We start from the raw sequence: 16,484 nt of genomic DNA on the forward strand, positions 1-16,484 counted from the left end.
TTCAACCAATCGCAAGTACGTTTCATTTCAGTTACGGAAACACTCAAATGGCATGCTGTCGAGACGAAATCGTTTTTTTTTACCAATTAAAACACCGGAAATTTTAAAATTTTATTTTTGGAGATAAAAAAAGCGGAATTCCGCGAATTAGCGGAAAAATCACATCCCTGATATTAGTAGGGACCTAACACATTTTTAAGAAAGTGATCACATAATATCGGTAGGGACAAAACATTGATTGCTCGATATTGGTGGTGACACGTCCCCTCATTTGATGCCATAACTACGCCCTTGAAAAAAAATAAAAAGTATATTCCAAGCATATTAAAATGACTTCATACGAGGGGAACTTCAATTAAGGTGCCTAATTCTCTATTTTTCTCTGCAAACATGTAAAAGAATGTGAAAACAATAACACTCCTGCAGGGGCGTATACTCGCTGACCTTTATGAATAATAAACAAAACAATACAAATAGACTGATCCGTCTTTCCACTCGTGCATCATTCGTTTTACAGGGAAAAAATGCTGATTACCCATAAAATAATACAGTAGTGTTCTTTTGAAGCATGGGGATGAAGAGAGGAGCGGCTTGGAGGAGCCAGACTGGGTGGAGCAACGCTCCCCTCCCCCTTCTCTTCCATCCGCCCCCACCCCCGACAACCGGCAAGTCCAGGCCGGCAAGAGCGCGCAGACGCCGGCCTCGTTCACCTCGCGTGTCCCGCGACGCTCCTGGAGCTTCTCGGCAGTAGTAGTGTGGAGGGGGAGTGAGGGGGTCCGGGCAGCAAAAAAAAGATGGGGGGCGGGGGTGAGTGTGTATGTATGGCTGGTAGGTCGGTCCATGGGAGGGACTAGCGCAGAAAAAGAGGAGGGGGGCCGGTGGAAGGAGGCGGCTGCGAGGAGGCTTGTTTCTCTCTCCAGTTCTCTTTTCCCGTCCTCTTTGTTTCGCGCCAGCCACTCTTTTGTTTAGCCATGCCGAGCCTGCTGGTGCTCGCAGGGCTGATGGAGAAAAACGGGGGCTACGGCGCCGATCTAGCCGGCTCCGGCTTCGGGGGCGAGGCAGGTCTGCTGGGGGCCCCCAACGACGACGACGAAGAGGACTCCCGCGCCCTGAGGGTCGCACTAGGGCAGCTGTCGCTCCTGGGTCTCGGCGAGGGCGAGGACGGAGGTGGTGGAGGAGGAGGCGGCGGCGGCGCCGTTGTCCTCGGCGGTGGAGCTCCCGTGCAAGACCGGAGCAACAACAACAACAACAACCACCACGGTAGTGGAGGAGGAGGAGGACTTGGGGGGATCGGTGGAATCGCGGGGGACGCGGCGCTCCTCCAAGGCAAGAGCAAGTTGTGCGCCTTGTACGAGAGCTCCACCGGGGAGCCCAAAGGACGCGGCTGCAACATCACCGAATGCGTCCCGGTGCCCAGTTCGGAGCATGTGGCCGAGATAGTGGGCAGGCAAGGTAAAAAAACACAACAAAAGAAGCATGCTCGCCTTGCAAACTTTTATTGTTTTAACAAAGAAAAGGGAGTGGTGGTGGAGGCGGTTGTGTGCGTGCGTCTTTTTTGGTACCCCCTCCCCTTATTCCTCCTTTTCCATGAGGCATCAGCCTCCCACTTTTCACAAGTTCCATCAATTCCCCTGGAGCTTCCCCCACCCTTACATGACACGATCTTTTATACTTGCTTTTTTTAAGCACTCCTAGGTCGGATTCCGGTTCGATTCCACCAGGCAAACGCCATCAATGTCACCGGAGCGTTGGCTTCCTTTGTCGTCTGGGACGCGCCAGACTGTTCAAAAGGCAACGTGCTGTTGTGAGCAAGGCGGTGGGGAGGGGGACGAGGGTGGGTGGTTGAATGGGGGAGGAGGGGAGGAAATTCTGGGGTGATGGAGAGAAAGGAAGGTCTTGACTTCTACCAGGTTGATATTTCAGGGGTGCTTGTTATTGTGGCCCACTGACAGATTTGGACAATGGAAACAAAGCGGGCATCCAGTGTAGACCCCCGCCCCCTCAACCTCACCCTTTTCCGTGTTATATTCGGAAAAGTGACATTCCCATCACGTGAGATATCAGTGCGTCTTTCTGTGTTATTTAGGTGCTTTCCGTGGTGTATTGTTTTGAAGCCGAAGCATTATGAAAGCAGCCAAACGTGTCTTGTAGGAGAAACATCACAAGGACAACTTTTGACCAATGTCTTAAAGATCTACTGCATTAAAATGTCTTTTAAGATCTCTCTTGTGGTCGCCCAAAACATAACATAAATTGATCATTTTGATCTGCGTAAAAACGGCTCAGGTGGGTCTCTGCTGGTCACCTCCCAGAATTGCACGATGCCATTCACCACTAATTAATTGACACAATCCAATTAATCAGATTGACTCAGCAGTTATTGGCTGATTTTTATTCTGAGAGTGCTAATGATAAACTGTCGAATTACTCTTTATTTTTACACTCCTTTTAAATCCTTACTTCAAGAAATAAAGATAAAACAAATATTTGGAACATTGAGTACTTTATACTGTTTGGAACAAGGGAGCAGCCATTCTTTGAGAAATATTCCGTTAAAAATTGCAAAAAAATAAACAAAATAAGTTCAGATTAACAATGATACGCAATTGTAATTCAACCTTTTATTCCCACGTTTTGTTTATATAACAAAAAGGCACAGTGTGATTTTATTATTGATCTAACTCCAAACAACAAAATTTGTCAGCAGACCAACTTGAGAAACATGCCTTCCCCCTTTTCACTTCATTCTCCTTCCTGAAACAAGTTAAAAGAAATAACACTGGCATCTCTATCCATTCTCAGCCAGAAAGTGTTCGTATAAAAATGTTTTCTCAAACGGGCTTCCAACTGCTCATGACTTTGGCTCTTTACGTCATTTGATTTGGAAATCAAACAGAATTGTACAACTTGGCAAAACACCAAATTCTACCATGTGCTTTGGGAGTTTGAATCATTTTAGGAATATTATAGGGGTTGAGAAACATTAAATAGTTATGTTGGACTGATATTTTAATTTTATCAATTGGAAAATGAAAATAAATATTGATAACGTACCAAACAGAACAGATTAATTCAACTTTTATATTTCCTACCAATGGCTGTGCATGCACATTACCAGGTTTTAATTTATTTTAAGGAAAAAAATGAAACAACATGCAGCAATAATGGTGGAACACATATTTACACTTAATACATCACGGCCATTCTAATCAAATCGTTTATTGCATGAATGGCATCTTTACAATAGAAGAAAAGCCCAAAAATGGTCTTTTTGAAACAGTAGCAAAAATATAAAGTGACGTCAGACCTTGTACTCAGTCGCCTCAAATCCTCACTTGCATTCCTATAAGGTGGTTACCAATGTGCTAAATTTCCACGAAAGTTTCCATTTGTTTAAAGGGACGATGTGTATTATTTGACCACTAGATGACACTGTGTTGTGTCACTGACACCGATACGAGTAATGTAGGGCACAAAGAAGACTACAAACTCTGGAGACTCAAACTGTACAATTCTTATTATCATATCATTATGCAAAAAAACTTTTGAGAATTTTTTTTTGAGTACCCGAAGCAACAAAATAGCGGAAAATTGTGCCCGTTCCATCTAGGTGAGGCTTACGTTATAAAAAAATTAGTGTTTTTTTTTTAACCTACAATTATAATTAAAAATGCTTGTTTATGCATTTTATATTATTCTAATGTTGCTTTTTTGCAAAATTGTTTATTAAGTATTACCTCTACCACTCAGAGGTGCTAAATAATACACACTGCCCTATTGAGCTTTGGATTCTGGAACCGTTCTAAATGAGGTTTTTTTGTCTTAATTATGCTAAAATTATAAAACACTGCATATTAAAATCCACAGTAATGAGGCACCCTTCACGTGTTTTAAGCCCATTTATTTACAAAGAAGCAGAATGAAAGATTGGATTTGGGTCCTTGGAGTGGTCAGTGATCAGGAGCTGCAGTACTCAATTTGGCCGCCAGGAGACATTATAGAACTCGCAAAAGCAGGTGTCTTTGGGGGTACATTGACACAAAACCTATCCAAAGACACTCGCAAAAACCTAAAGTAAAACTGGGTACATCTTCACGAAAATAGATTTAGATGTTTCAGAGCCCACAAGTCACATAGAAACTCACACAAATTGGGATTTATAAAGTAGTTTAGCCTCCTAAGACCTGGCGTCCATATGCGTGGACATAATAGCATATTATCAAGAAGCTTGGGTCTTAGGTTGAATTAAATAGATTAGCAATATGTTCACAAGAACATTTCCAGAATTTCAACCCTATTTATTATTATTAAAAGGCTGTCAACATGTGCTTCACCAAGCATCTTAGCGCACTTTTGATCAGAGCAACGAGTTCAGCTTTCCCCCCCGGTTGCATCGTTTGGAAAGGTCCCCAGTTGAAGACGGGGCGTCCCGGGCGACTGTAAACTCTTGTTGTGTGTTTGATTAATCTCTGCCCCTGTAATTGTCTAATTGGGAGGCTCATTTGTACTGATTAAAAGGCTGCGTGCAGGAATGCATTGCTCCGTGATCCTCTGCGACACCGCCGCGTCTATTAGGCTTGTTAGAATGCTGGTGCGGCCGGCCGGGCTGCCTTGGCGGGTGTTAGCAGATGTCAGCTTCAAACAAAGAAAAAACCAAACCCCTAAAGCATGCATTTCAAGGGAATATGAAAAGATCTACCGATTAGTGCGCTGGCCCCTTTAAGAAAGGCCTGAGCAAGCGGTCAATAACCGGGGCGCTGGCTCCGTCTGTTTCTCAATGGCCGGCTTAATGGATGCATGAAAACATCCATGCAGCCTCAGAGCTGCTCCACAAAATAGGTGTGAACACCACAACAAAATAAAAGGATGTGGCGCCAGAGCACGAATTAGGGCAAAAAGCGAAATGCTAGGTTGTGAGTTCAAGGAGAGGTCATGACTTGGACGCCATGGATTCTGCAAATAGATCTGCGGTGGTTACGCCGGTCTGCCACACCGGGAGTTAAAGATGTGTTTTTTGGAGCCTTCAAATAAACACGATACTTCTCAATAATTGCCCACTAAAGAGTTTGACCTGGAATACAAAGTTGGTTCGTTTGTTGACGAGCAAAGGACAAAAAAATCCACAATATAAACCTTTTCTTAACATAGTTGCACATATATCAGGCCATTGGTCGTTTGATACCGGGCCACATGGAAAGAAAAACATGTTGCTTTTACTGTGTTTGTGTGTACACACATTTTTTAACCCGAAAAAACCCTCAAAATTTAGGTGCGTGTTATACATTACCGTATGTGAGCACAAATTCCGTTGACCAGCATTGGATGCAGTGGGAATCGGCTTCTAGGTCACGAGGAATGTTGGCGATATAGGACAAGTCAACTTATCATGATTTGATCTCATAATCACATTAATTTGACTCACAGTGCCATAATGTACAATATTGTAAAAACAAACCAATCTAATGCCTTTTCTTATGTCATCTAGATCCCAATTGATTTCAAGGTGGATGCAGGGTTATTATTATCATTATTACTAATGATGCTATGATTGGGCCGGGGCATGAGAATATTGTCAGGGATTTAAACCAGTCTGTACAGAAAAGACTAATTCAAAAGCTAAATAAAATATTCCTGATGACATCACAAAAAAACCCTCAGAAGTTCAGTTTTGTAGCTTCATGCTTACACAGCATTTGAGCCTATATAAATATGCTATTCAAAAGTAGCACAACAAACAACTATTCTTTAGGACACAAGTAGCAGCGAATCAAAGAAATAGCACATATAAATAATGCCTAGTCAACAAATTCAAGTATGAGTAGACAACACAAACAATTGCTCTTGTTTGTTTTTCTGATTTGTACCCAATATCGGTCCTTATCTCCAGTAAAATTGCCGTGATACAAATACATAAAATTCTAGTTTGTTGACAAATTTTCACGTCAATGCATAAGAGCACAGCAACTATTTTTAATCTGTGGATCCATTTCTTGCTTTTTGTGAAATTCTTCATATCGTCAACCTGAAAGTGATAATTGCCTGTTTTGATACCTTAAAGTAAATGTGTCCAAACTTTCCCCACCAATGGCCATAAACCCACTCTATAAAGAAATTTCAGTTTTGTTTTGTTTTCAAACAGAAACCCAAATAAACAATAAAGTTTACATATGATTTTATCCAAAAACGTAATCAGTGTGAAAAGGAAGATTGGCGGATAAAGGTAAACTGTGTAGTATATAAAACATACTTTTTCCAGGAGCTCGTACATATTTGAGTAGCGGGCTGCTGAAAATTGGTCTGCTGGACCCAAATGGACCACGGGCCAGGTTTGGACTCACTGAATGGCAAATTTAGACCACTGTGTAATGCAAGTTGTTTGAGTGCTTTCTCCAGTGGCAGGTAGGTTAAAATATAAAACACAAATTGGAATAATATAAACAAGGGTCTTCAACATGGTACCAGGTAGCCCCCCTAAAAATCCCTGAGTAGCGCGCTAACATGTTCTGAAAAGAGCTAATCAGTTTTGCGATTTTCCAGGAAATTTGATTTCTAACTGGCATGATGTTTTAGTGTTTGATTAAGCCCATTTGTAACTCAACTTCTAATAATTACAACCTGGTAAAACATAGGAAGAGCATAGCGATAACATGATAAGCTGTCATTTTAAAAATGCATATCAAACTGGTAGCTCTTTGTGACAATAAGTTACAAAAAGTAGCCCTCAGCTTAAAAAAGTTTGGTGACCTCTGATAAAAAGCTTTTAGCTATGCCCAGCCCAGTTACCATGGGCGGTTGATTGGGGACTGGCTTGTAAACCACCCCACTCACTGGAAGCCAGATTGAAAAAAATATATTGTATTATTCTTTATCAATAAGACATTAAAATATATAGTGACATGTGTGGTTATTGCCTGTACAGTTAGATTACGTAGCTATGTGACGTATCTTGCTTGCTTGACTATGTCAATGTTGTTATGCATGTAACTGCACATTTTGCAATATGAATGAATCTGTGAGTAATGTTTCTGGTTCCACATCTGTTTCAAGAATTTTGATAACATTTCTTCTGTGCATATAGTTTTAAATAATGAAGTGTGATGTCAAGTCAAGCAACATATAGTTGTATAACTGATATCTGGTGACAGCTCTGGCTATGCCCTTTATTCTTCTACTTTTATCGTTGTATTTTCATATTTTTTGTCGCGGTGGGAGGATAAAATAATCAGTTTTCCATGTGTCCACAGGTTGCAAGATAAAAGCCTTGCGGGCCAAGACCAACACCTACATAAAGACCCCCGTGCGAGGCGAGGAACCCGTGTTCCTGATCACGGGCCGCAAGGAGGACGTAGCCCTGGCCCGCCGTGAGATCATATCTGCCGCCGAGCACTTCTCCATGCTGCGGGCATCGCGCAACAAACTGGGCGTGTCCTTCAGCGGCTCCCCACCCACTCCACTCCCGGGCCAGACCACCATCCAGGTGAGGGTCCCTTACCGGGTGGTGGGGCTGGTCGTGGGTCCCAAAGGTTCCACCATCAAGCGCATCCAACAGCAAACCTGCACTTACATCGTCACCCCCAGCCGGGACCGGGACCCGGTTTTCGAGATCACGGGCTCCCCCGGCAACGCCGAGCGAGCCCGGGATGAGATCGAGGCTCACATCGCCTTCCGGACGGGCGGCCTGCATGACCACAACAACGAGAATGACTGCCTGGGCCCCAACGGCGGCAGCAGTCCGGCGGGGAGCAGCGGGAGCGGGGGCGGCGGTCTGGAGAGCCGGCTCCAGCAAGTGTGGGGCCCGCAGGCGGGGCAGCGGAAACCTCTCACCAGCAGCTACCGCCAGAACTTCTCCGACGGGCTGGGCGACGGGATCTACAACAAAGCCAACTTCTCCAGCCCAGGAGAGAAGCCTTGCTCCTTTTTCGGTTCGGAAGGCACCCAGAGTTGGGGCGACCCCGACTACCCCAAGCAGATGGCTTTCTATGCTCAGCAACGGTCCAAGAGCTTCGGGGGGCTTCCGCTGCCGCTTACCAGACTCTCTCCGGGACTGGGGGAGCCCCAGGCTAATTTGCCGGGCGGCGGGATGGTGTCGGGGCCCGGCCACGCGCAGGCCCGCCGGGCCCTGAGCGAGCCCACTTCGGCGGGCGAGGGGGGCTTCCCCGGGCGTCTCCCTGTTCCGGACTCGCCCCCGGCCGTGCGGGACTGCATGACCTGCTTCGAGAGCAAAGTGACGGCCGCTTTGGTGCCCTGCGGCCATAACCTCTTCTGCATGGAGTGCGCCATCCGCATCTGTGAGCTCAACCACCCCGAGTGTCCCGTGTGCCACACGCAGGTCTCGCAGGCCATCCGAATATTCTCCTAAAGGAACTCGTCCAGTTTTTTCTCTTCTTTTCAGTCGGTCGGCTAATTGGTTGCTCTTATTACGGTTGTTATTATGATTCTTATTCCTATTATTACGATACATTTTTCATTTTTCAGAAAAAAAAAACAATTTTAAAACAATCAAGCAGCTATTTTAGAAGGCACTGCTTGCTTTACTAAAAAGTATAAGAAATATTTTTCAGTTTTTCTTTTATATACATATATATGCATATATATTTTATAAAAGTTTTGTTTATAAGAGAAGTATAGAACCTTTTCAGGTTTTGATTTTTTCGGTTGAGTTTTCTTTTATTTTTTACGATGGGACTGCTGCTGTTATTCCTAAACGCAAAATCACAGTGTAGGCCGACATAATGTGAACAATTTATTCTTATGATTCCAAATTATTTTGATTTTGTATGATCGTCTTACCATGAAGTGGGTGTATATAGAAGGAGGACGGCTCAATTCACACCGCACCATACAATCATCTCGGGTCGAAAATAGGGTTGTCAATCACAGGTTGATGCTAAGTGATTCCTTTTATTATGCTTTGACAATAGAAAATGTGAATGGATTTTAGGCAAAGTACTTCTTCCATTTTTTTAGGGTGGAGGCTATTATTTATCCGCCAGTTTATCGGTGCCATTGTTTTGAGCGCTGGCTCTGGAAAGGGGCGTGGGCCATTGATTGCGAACGGATCGCTGCAATCTGCTGAAAAGATCCAGTGATGCTCGGCTTCCTCTTGTAGCTTAACAACCCGATTTCATTTGCCTGGTGTAACCGCCCCCTCCACTCCATCCTTTATTTTTGCGTTTTTAATCATGTAAAACGATTTTTTTTTCTTTTTAACTGGCCGTCTGGCTGAAGCAGGTGTGTGGATGTCTTGTCTGCCCCTTCCCCCAACGTTTTGTATCTCTTATGAACCAGACTCCTTACGTCCCTCCCTTTCTGCACGGCTTGCAGTGCGACCCTTCCTCGGATTCCTTATTATCAATGAGCGCTTGGACAACGAGGCCCGACAGGCCCTCTTTTTGATAATTGGGCGAATGGGCCGGTCCAGGTGCAAACCGAAAGCGATTCAACCACCCCGCTGCCCTCCATCCTGTCTCCACACCCTCCCCCGACATCATACAAGATTTGAAAGCCATACCGTTGCCGAAAAAAATGGCAGGATCACATGATGTGCAGCGTGACCCCCATCACACTACCTACTCCCCAAGCATAGCCCTTCCCCCTATCCATCCCCCTCCTTTTCTCTGCTTCACGCACCCACCAACTGTGAAATTCAAAACAGGGTTTACGTGACGGATCCAAATAGGCCAACCCCTCCCTGGCTACTGTAAGGGACATTCAGCAGCTGCCCCTTCACTATGGACACTGCAGAGATGCAGCCAATGGGAGCGTACAGGCTCCCTCCTTCCCTCCCTCCCGCCAGTTCTAGCTTGAATGAAATCAGACAATTGTAATTGACAGGAAAGCGGAGGAAACGCCCCATTAAACCAGCACGCACTGAATCAATTTATGCTCGGGCCCAAACTTGAGGGTTAAGAATGAGGTGGGGGTTTAAGCTGTTTGATGAAAAGGGGAGGGAGGATGGATTGTAAGGCAAGGGACGTGGGGATTGTACCGTATTTTCCGCACTACAAGGCACACAGGACTATAAGGCGCACTTCTCAAAAAAAATACTCTTTTTATCATATATTTTTCATATATTCCACTTTACAGATACCGTAATCACCAGGGTTGTAGTTTCTTTGGTGTGTCCTGGGCAAGTACAGCCTGGCAACGGCCATCTTATAAGGCGCCTAAACCACAGTAACAGTTATCGTATTTTACGGTATCTATAGATGCAATTATTGATCAGTCGAGAAATGCAGCTGACATTGTATGCAATGGGAATCGAACCCGGGCCGCGACGGTGAGAGGGCCAAGACCTAAACCACTAGTGATCCAAATGACAAATGAAACGGCATTCGAGTTTACAATACATTACATGATTTGATCAATGTGAAAAGTGTCTGGACTGTCAAGGGGACAGGAAAAAGATAAGCTCTGGCCCTTTTTTTCTTTCTGTTCGGCAATTGTTTGGCAAAAGAGGTTGTTTTTTAATTCATTGTAACCTCGTATTGAATGATCAGTGGAAAAAAAGTTAATCAATCAATCTCATTATCACACTTTGATCACATTTTTACTCATGGTGCCAGAAACAAATGCTAGAGAATGGAAAAACAGAATTTCCTCTTGAAAGATAAAAACGCAAAAAAACAATACAAGGGAAACATTTCTTTGGTGTATCTGATGATGAATTGTCTGACATTTGTTTCTGGCACCATTAGTAAAAATAGTGTGGTGATATAAAATCAAATGCCTTTTCATGTGTCGTGTGTGCCACTGGTGCTCTAATGATTAAATGTCGATGCTCTCACAGACATGACCCTGGGTTTGATTCCCGTCGCATACAATGTTTCGTGATTTTAATCAGCAACATTTTTCAATTGATCAAGTACGGTAGTATACAGTAAAACCTTATGTAGTAACGTACACATACAAATACTGGATGCATTTCCAATCTTATCCACCATATTTTGTGGTACATAAGGCGCACTTTCAAAGTACTGGCCAATTCGGGGTTTTTAGGTACGCCTTGAAGTCCGAAAAATACGGTATATCCTTAGAGTAAGTCAATTTTATGACGATCAATTCATGTATTGATAGCTATGATACATCCTGAAAATAAAGCTATAATAAATATTCTGGCGGTTACAACTTTGCCAAAATAAGTTTACTATCGGCAGCCAAATCAGATCGCTCGCTTCTCTATGCTGCTTTCAGACAAAAGGGGTCTGTAGTTGGCAGATGGGGGAAAAGTATCAATAATACATGGTATAAAAAAGCAATGTATCGTGATATCAATATCTTATCCTGTCACGGGAGAGTATGTGTTTCATCCAAGGTTTTGAGCAGTGGTACTAAACGGTGTATCGACTCGCAATATCATTTCTGTTAGAGTAGGTATCAGGTTTCAACCCAGAGAATGTGATAATGATGCAACATATCGTGATATCGATATTCCGTCTCAGCCTTGAGATGACATCTGGCCTCTTTGAAATCCTGTTTCCACCTCATCTCTCCCTCAAAAGATCCGCCCTCCCTCTTTCTCCCCCCACAGGCCCCCTTCTAAGAGCCAAACACAAAGCAAAGCGTGGATCACTTACAAAAGTACCTTACATTTTATGAAGAGAGAGTTGAAGAGTATCAATCTATTGCACAGCACAGTCATCAAAAACAACTTCTTAGTATTTTTCTTTTATGCCTTAATGTTACAATTTTTTTTATTATTCCAATAATGCCATTTAGGCTAACGTGTTGGCCTTCAATTGCACCGACCCCTTAAAAGAACTTCTCAAAGTTAAAGAATGTGAATCACACTTGGCTTAGAAGGGGGGGTTCAGGGAATCAGACCCTTAACTCTTCTGTTACGTCACGGGTCAAAGTGACCCGAATTCACTTACAAGAAAACAAAAGTAGTTTTGGGGTTATGAATGGTCGCTTATTGGCTATGAAATGTTCATAATGGAGCCGATAATGAGACTTTTGTTCCCTTTTCAGACCGTTTTTTGGATAGATAAAGCGTCACAAGTCAAATTGACCCAGTATCCAAACCTAACAGCAATGTTTAAAACACATACCTAGAACAATAAATACATATGAAGAATAAAGCACCTTATTTACCAAGAACAAAAGCGCATTTGATGAATACCAAACCGACCGCTGATGGTGAAATATTTGCTAGAATTTAAGACATGCACATAAGGATTCCCTATCATTTTTGTTGATGTTGTATTACTTGTTGCTATCACGACGAGAGAGGGCTGCCTCTTTAGATGAGAGTATTCAAAGAGTTTGTAAAGGAACACGTTTTTGTTTTTTGCCTATCGGACGTCCTGCTTCCAACAAAGAGTTTGGATTATGCTAGTTTAGCACAGGGGAAAAAAAGGAAAAATATTATTGCGTGTTACCCATCACTCTTTTGACTCTAATAGTAGATTTTATGAGATAGATCCATACGTTTAATACAAATTATTTAAAGGGATTAACTTGGTATTTCATCTAAATATATAATAATCAGACGCTACTATGATATCATTTATGAAGCCTCTACTGTACAAATCCGAAATACGTAAACGTTCCGATGAATTGTATATGTAAACAATAATAATAATAACCCCTGAGTGAAGACACAATTTTCTTATGTACATTTTGAGATGAAGCAATAAAAAGTAATATTCTATTCACACTACTTTGACTATTAGCATATTAGCATTTTGTAGCTCATTGCAGCTATTTGATTAGTAAAAAAAACCGAAAATAATTAAAAAAATATATATTCAGGAAAATTACTGTGCTCTTCAGGGTCTTTTTTGCGTGATATGTTGAATATTAAGCACTCGTTTCAGGATTTCTGAGCGGCACTGAGAAGACGAAACGGGCTGCTAACAATGCTAACGGCGCTAAAAATCGTCATAGCTCTTAGCATAGCTTCCAAACTTCGCCTCGGCTTTGTATTACGGTCACATGTAGCCAAAGACCAACGTACGACCGGAGCCAACTTAGTAGTGTTATACGGCGGTATTGTACATTGTGAACGCGAATCTGTGAAACATATCAGGTTTGGGATACTTCGCAAATCGGGTTATGGATTGGTCAGAAGTAAACGAGGACAATTTTTAGAATTGCTTTGGACCACAGCATGTTAGCAAGATGTTGTAACGTGTAGCTAAGAGATATCCGGATGCTAAATAGCTTTACAACCTGAAGGCGAACGTTTCCCCCACCACGACGAATACACAGTATTGCAACGTGGTTTCATCGATACACACAAATAGGACCGTTAAGAAATTTGCGTAAGTTTCATTTGTGCAGCTCGGGCTGGTATGAAATACTTTTGGATCGGGACAAGAGCGACTTGAAAAAAGGCGGCGGAAACGACTCGCGGTGATGTCGGGAGTCGTTCATTTCTTCCTAGTATTATTTTTTACAATATTGTATTACGATTTTTTCTGTTTTAGTCAAAATAGAAACTGTTGGTGTTATTTCTTGCTATAAAAATGGACTTATGCATTTATGTAGAATCTCTTTAAAGGAGTGATAGGAAATCCTTATTCTTAATGGATGCACTTAAGCAACTGTAACCAACTTTTTACAAAAATCGAGCAAGTAATGCGTTTGAATGTACGAAGAAAACACTCAATCTAATGCACTCCTTATTCTTATTTTTTAATTCCAAGCTTTAAGTTTTTGTTGCTATTTTGGGGAGAGTTTAGGGGAAATCATTTGTGACAGGTTTTAAATACACTTGAGTTCTTCCGCATACATTTATAGAAACTTAAAATGACAGAAAAAAAACAGCCGTTTGGTCAGATCTATTTTGCTAACATCGGTTTTTATTTCATAGAACGCAGAAAGAGGGGATAAGGGGGAAAAGTCAGTATCTGGATATTATTTAAGAAAACAAACCTATTTAAAAGACCTTTTGTTTTTTTAAATTCAAATGACCAGAAGTTAATATATTTCTAAACATGATCGGGGGAAGTCAGTTTGTACGGAAAAAAAGACAAAGTTTTATTTATGACAGTTGGACGCCGGACGACACACCGTTCACGTCCGCGACAGAATACTATTTTTAAAAAATTTGGAGATATTTTAGTCACAGAGCATCGATCTTGTGCCTCAATTGTATTGTTATTCTCATTATTTATGTCCTGCATTAGTAAATCCCCCTTGCCGCTCTCCCTTACACACATATGCCTTCAACTTTATGTCCATGGTACTGACTTATTGCATTACTACACATTTCTTCTTTGACTCAAAGTCCCCAAAAATCAAGGTCTAGGTCACGACTGTGTATATTTTTGGGGGGGACATATAAAACTGTACTTGTGTTTTTTTTTTTTTCTTTTTTTTGATTGACAGCAACAGAGCAGCTTAACAAAGGCTGATTGTTAGCGGGTCAAGTGGGCCCTCAAAGGCAAAAGTGAGGCCTGGCGGTTTTTGAGAGGGCGCCTTGCGTTAGTAGATCAATGTACTGTAACTAGATAGCACACAAACACACAACAGGCTCATTTACTGTACTAGTTTGCATGTATGTTGTTTGGTCACTTAGGGTAGTTTTCCATACTTGGGAACGTTTTCGGAGGTCAAAAGGCGGCGAGTTTGAATACTGGCAAGAACCCATGTCAGGAATATGAACAGTGAGACCACTTCGTTCAGATCCATGAAATCTAAATAAATTGTATATTTTTTGTTGATTCATTTAAGCAGGCATGTCAAACATACTAGCCCGTAAGTAAAATAAAATAGAAGGAGTCTAAATAAATGTAAACCAAATGCTCTTTTGGGCCGCTACAGGGCGGTGTTAAGTTTGTATAGCGTGGTGAATTGGTCCAGGTGTAAAACTGAGTTCACCCAACTATTAAATTAAACCAGTAACACATTCAATGACAAACATGAACATATGTTTTTCACCATTCTTTGTGAATAAATGTGTTGTGTTTGGAAAAGATCCCATGCCATCCGTAATTATTATATGTAGGGTAGGTTACTAATGTAGACTAAATGAAAAAGCCTAATACTGCAAAACAAAGCTAAAAAATTGGAATTGCCATTCTTTTACTGCTCCAGCCCCTGAGTTTGACATCCCTGCGTTAAAGCATTCAGCAGAAAACTATCAGGATTACCAGGGTGACAAAAAAGATGGAACCACCTGATTTACTGCCATATCTTTACTTTCAATTCAAAAGCTGCGCTTCCACTGCAAAGTGATGCAACACTGCCATCCACTGGCATGATAATTTCAGAGCTTAACTGGTATATCAGTGATTTCAGGTGTCAAAAATAAACGACCACGGCAGTGATTCGCATTACAGTCAAGGAATCCGCCTCACTGTTCCATTACTTTTGTGTAAACAGCATCACCATGCTCCTCACAACAAACCCACTTGAATTTTCTGTACTTTGTGTATTTATTGGTCAAAACTTGACACATTTCCTGCTGTGTGTGACGGGACTCAATGGTGAAAAACTCGCAATCTTCCTCCGAAGATGACCGATGCAGTTTGTCTCTAGGTAGTATTTTCTCAAAATTTGCAGCACAAGTATTGTGTATGCGTGTGTGCGTCATGCCGGTCTAATAGTGGTGGTAGTGCGTTAGTTTAAGGGCCAGCGTCATCAGGCTGGCATTAGTTTATGGTTTTGTCTGTAAACGGTGAAAAGAGGGTCGCCCCACTTCCCCCAACCTCTCGCGTGTGTGAGTGGCGCTCTGTGGCTGACCGTCAACTTTTTTTGATGGAAGGGAACAAAAATGACTTAAAAAAAGAGAAAAAAATATTTGAACTCTGTTACAGTGTGCCATGCCCTCGACAGGGCATGCAATATTGCAGGTTTATTTCTTATAGCACACGTTTTTGGGGTGAATTAAATTTTTGGGAAGACATTTTTATGATTAATTAATATTATTATTATTATTGTATCTGCTCCATGTTAGTTCTGGTTCTTTGTTATTTTTCCAAGATACAAGATGTATTGTAATTGTTTCTAATAAAAAAAAAAGAAAATGATCAAGGTAATGGAGTTGTTTTTCTGTTTTTATTCATCCAGAGCATGCTTTCAGAGTCACCCTACCTAAAAACAGCTGCAGCTCAAAGGCAAGACCTTTAGAAGCCTGATAGCATCCTGTTCATTTTTATGTTCTACTTAAAGGCACATTGTGTATTATTTAGTGCCTACTAATGCTATAAATCTTCACTCATTAAAAAAACAATAGACCAGGGGTCTCCAACGTGGTGCCAGCAGGCATCTGGGTGCCCCCCAAGGATAAATAAGGTGCCCGCGGATCTGTTTTGAACATAGCTCATCATTGCTTTGTAATTGGGATTTTCTAGGAAAATTATTTTTTGTGGTTGCCTGAGTTTATTAAACCTTCCAATAATTAACCTGGTGAAATATATATTAAACTGGTGGCCCTTTGCACTAACTAGTAAGAAAAAGGCAGGCGACCTTTGGATTAGACTAGATATCAATCATCTATTCTATAAATGTCAATTTTTTCAAAATATTGTCGTTCA

The 16,484-nt window shown here is 41.9% G+C and overlaps 1 protein-coding gene across 1 annotated transcript; it reads left to right on the top strand.

Moving 5' to 3' along the window:
• Nucleotides 1-829: 829 nt before the first annotated feature.
• Nucleotides 830-15,986, top strand: mex3a (mex-3 RNA binding family member A). Its single transcript, XM_088327394.1, has 2 exons — nt 830-1,452; nt 7,245-15,986. The coding sequence occupies exons 1-2, from the start codon at nt 972-974 to the stop codon at nt 8,357-8,359; spliced, it is 1,596 nt and encodes a 531-aa protein (XP_088183520.1). The 5' UTR covers nt 830-971; the 3' UTR covers nt 8,360-15,986.
• Nucleotides 15,987-16,484: the final 498 nt, after the last annotated feature.

The sequence above is a fragment of the Urocampus carinirostris genome, chromosome 2, assembly GCF_059441175.1.
Source record: "Urocampus carinirostris isolate Australia breed hairy pipefish chromosome 2, RoL_Ucar_1.0, whole genome shotgun sequence".
Lineage (NCBI taxonomy): Eukaryota > Metazoa > Chordata > Actinopteri > Syngnathiformes > Syngnathidae > Urocampus > Urocampus carinirostris.

Coding starts and splice junctions, on each gene's coding strand:
- mex3a (XM_088327394.1), top strand. CDS start 972: ATGCCGAGCCTGCTGGTGCTCGCAGGGCTGATGGAGAAAAACGGGGGC. Junction 1,453..7,244: donor CGAGATAGTGGGCAGGCAAG/GTAAAAAAACAC, acceptor ATGTGTCCACAG/GTTGCAAGATAAAAGCCTTG.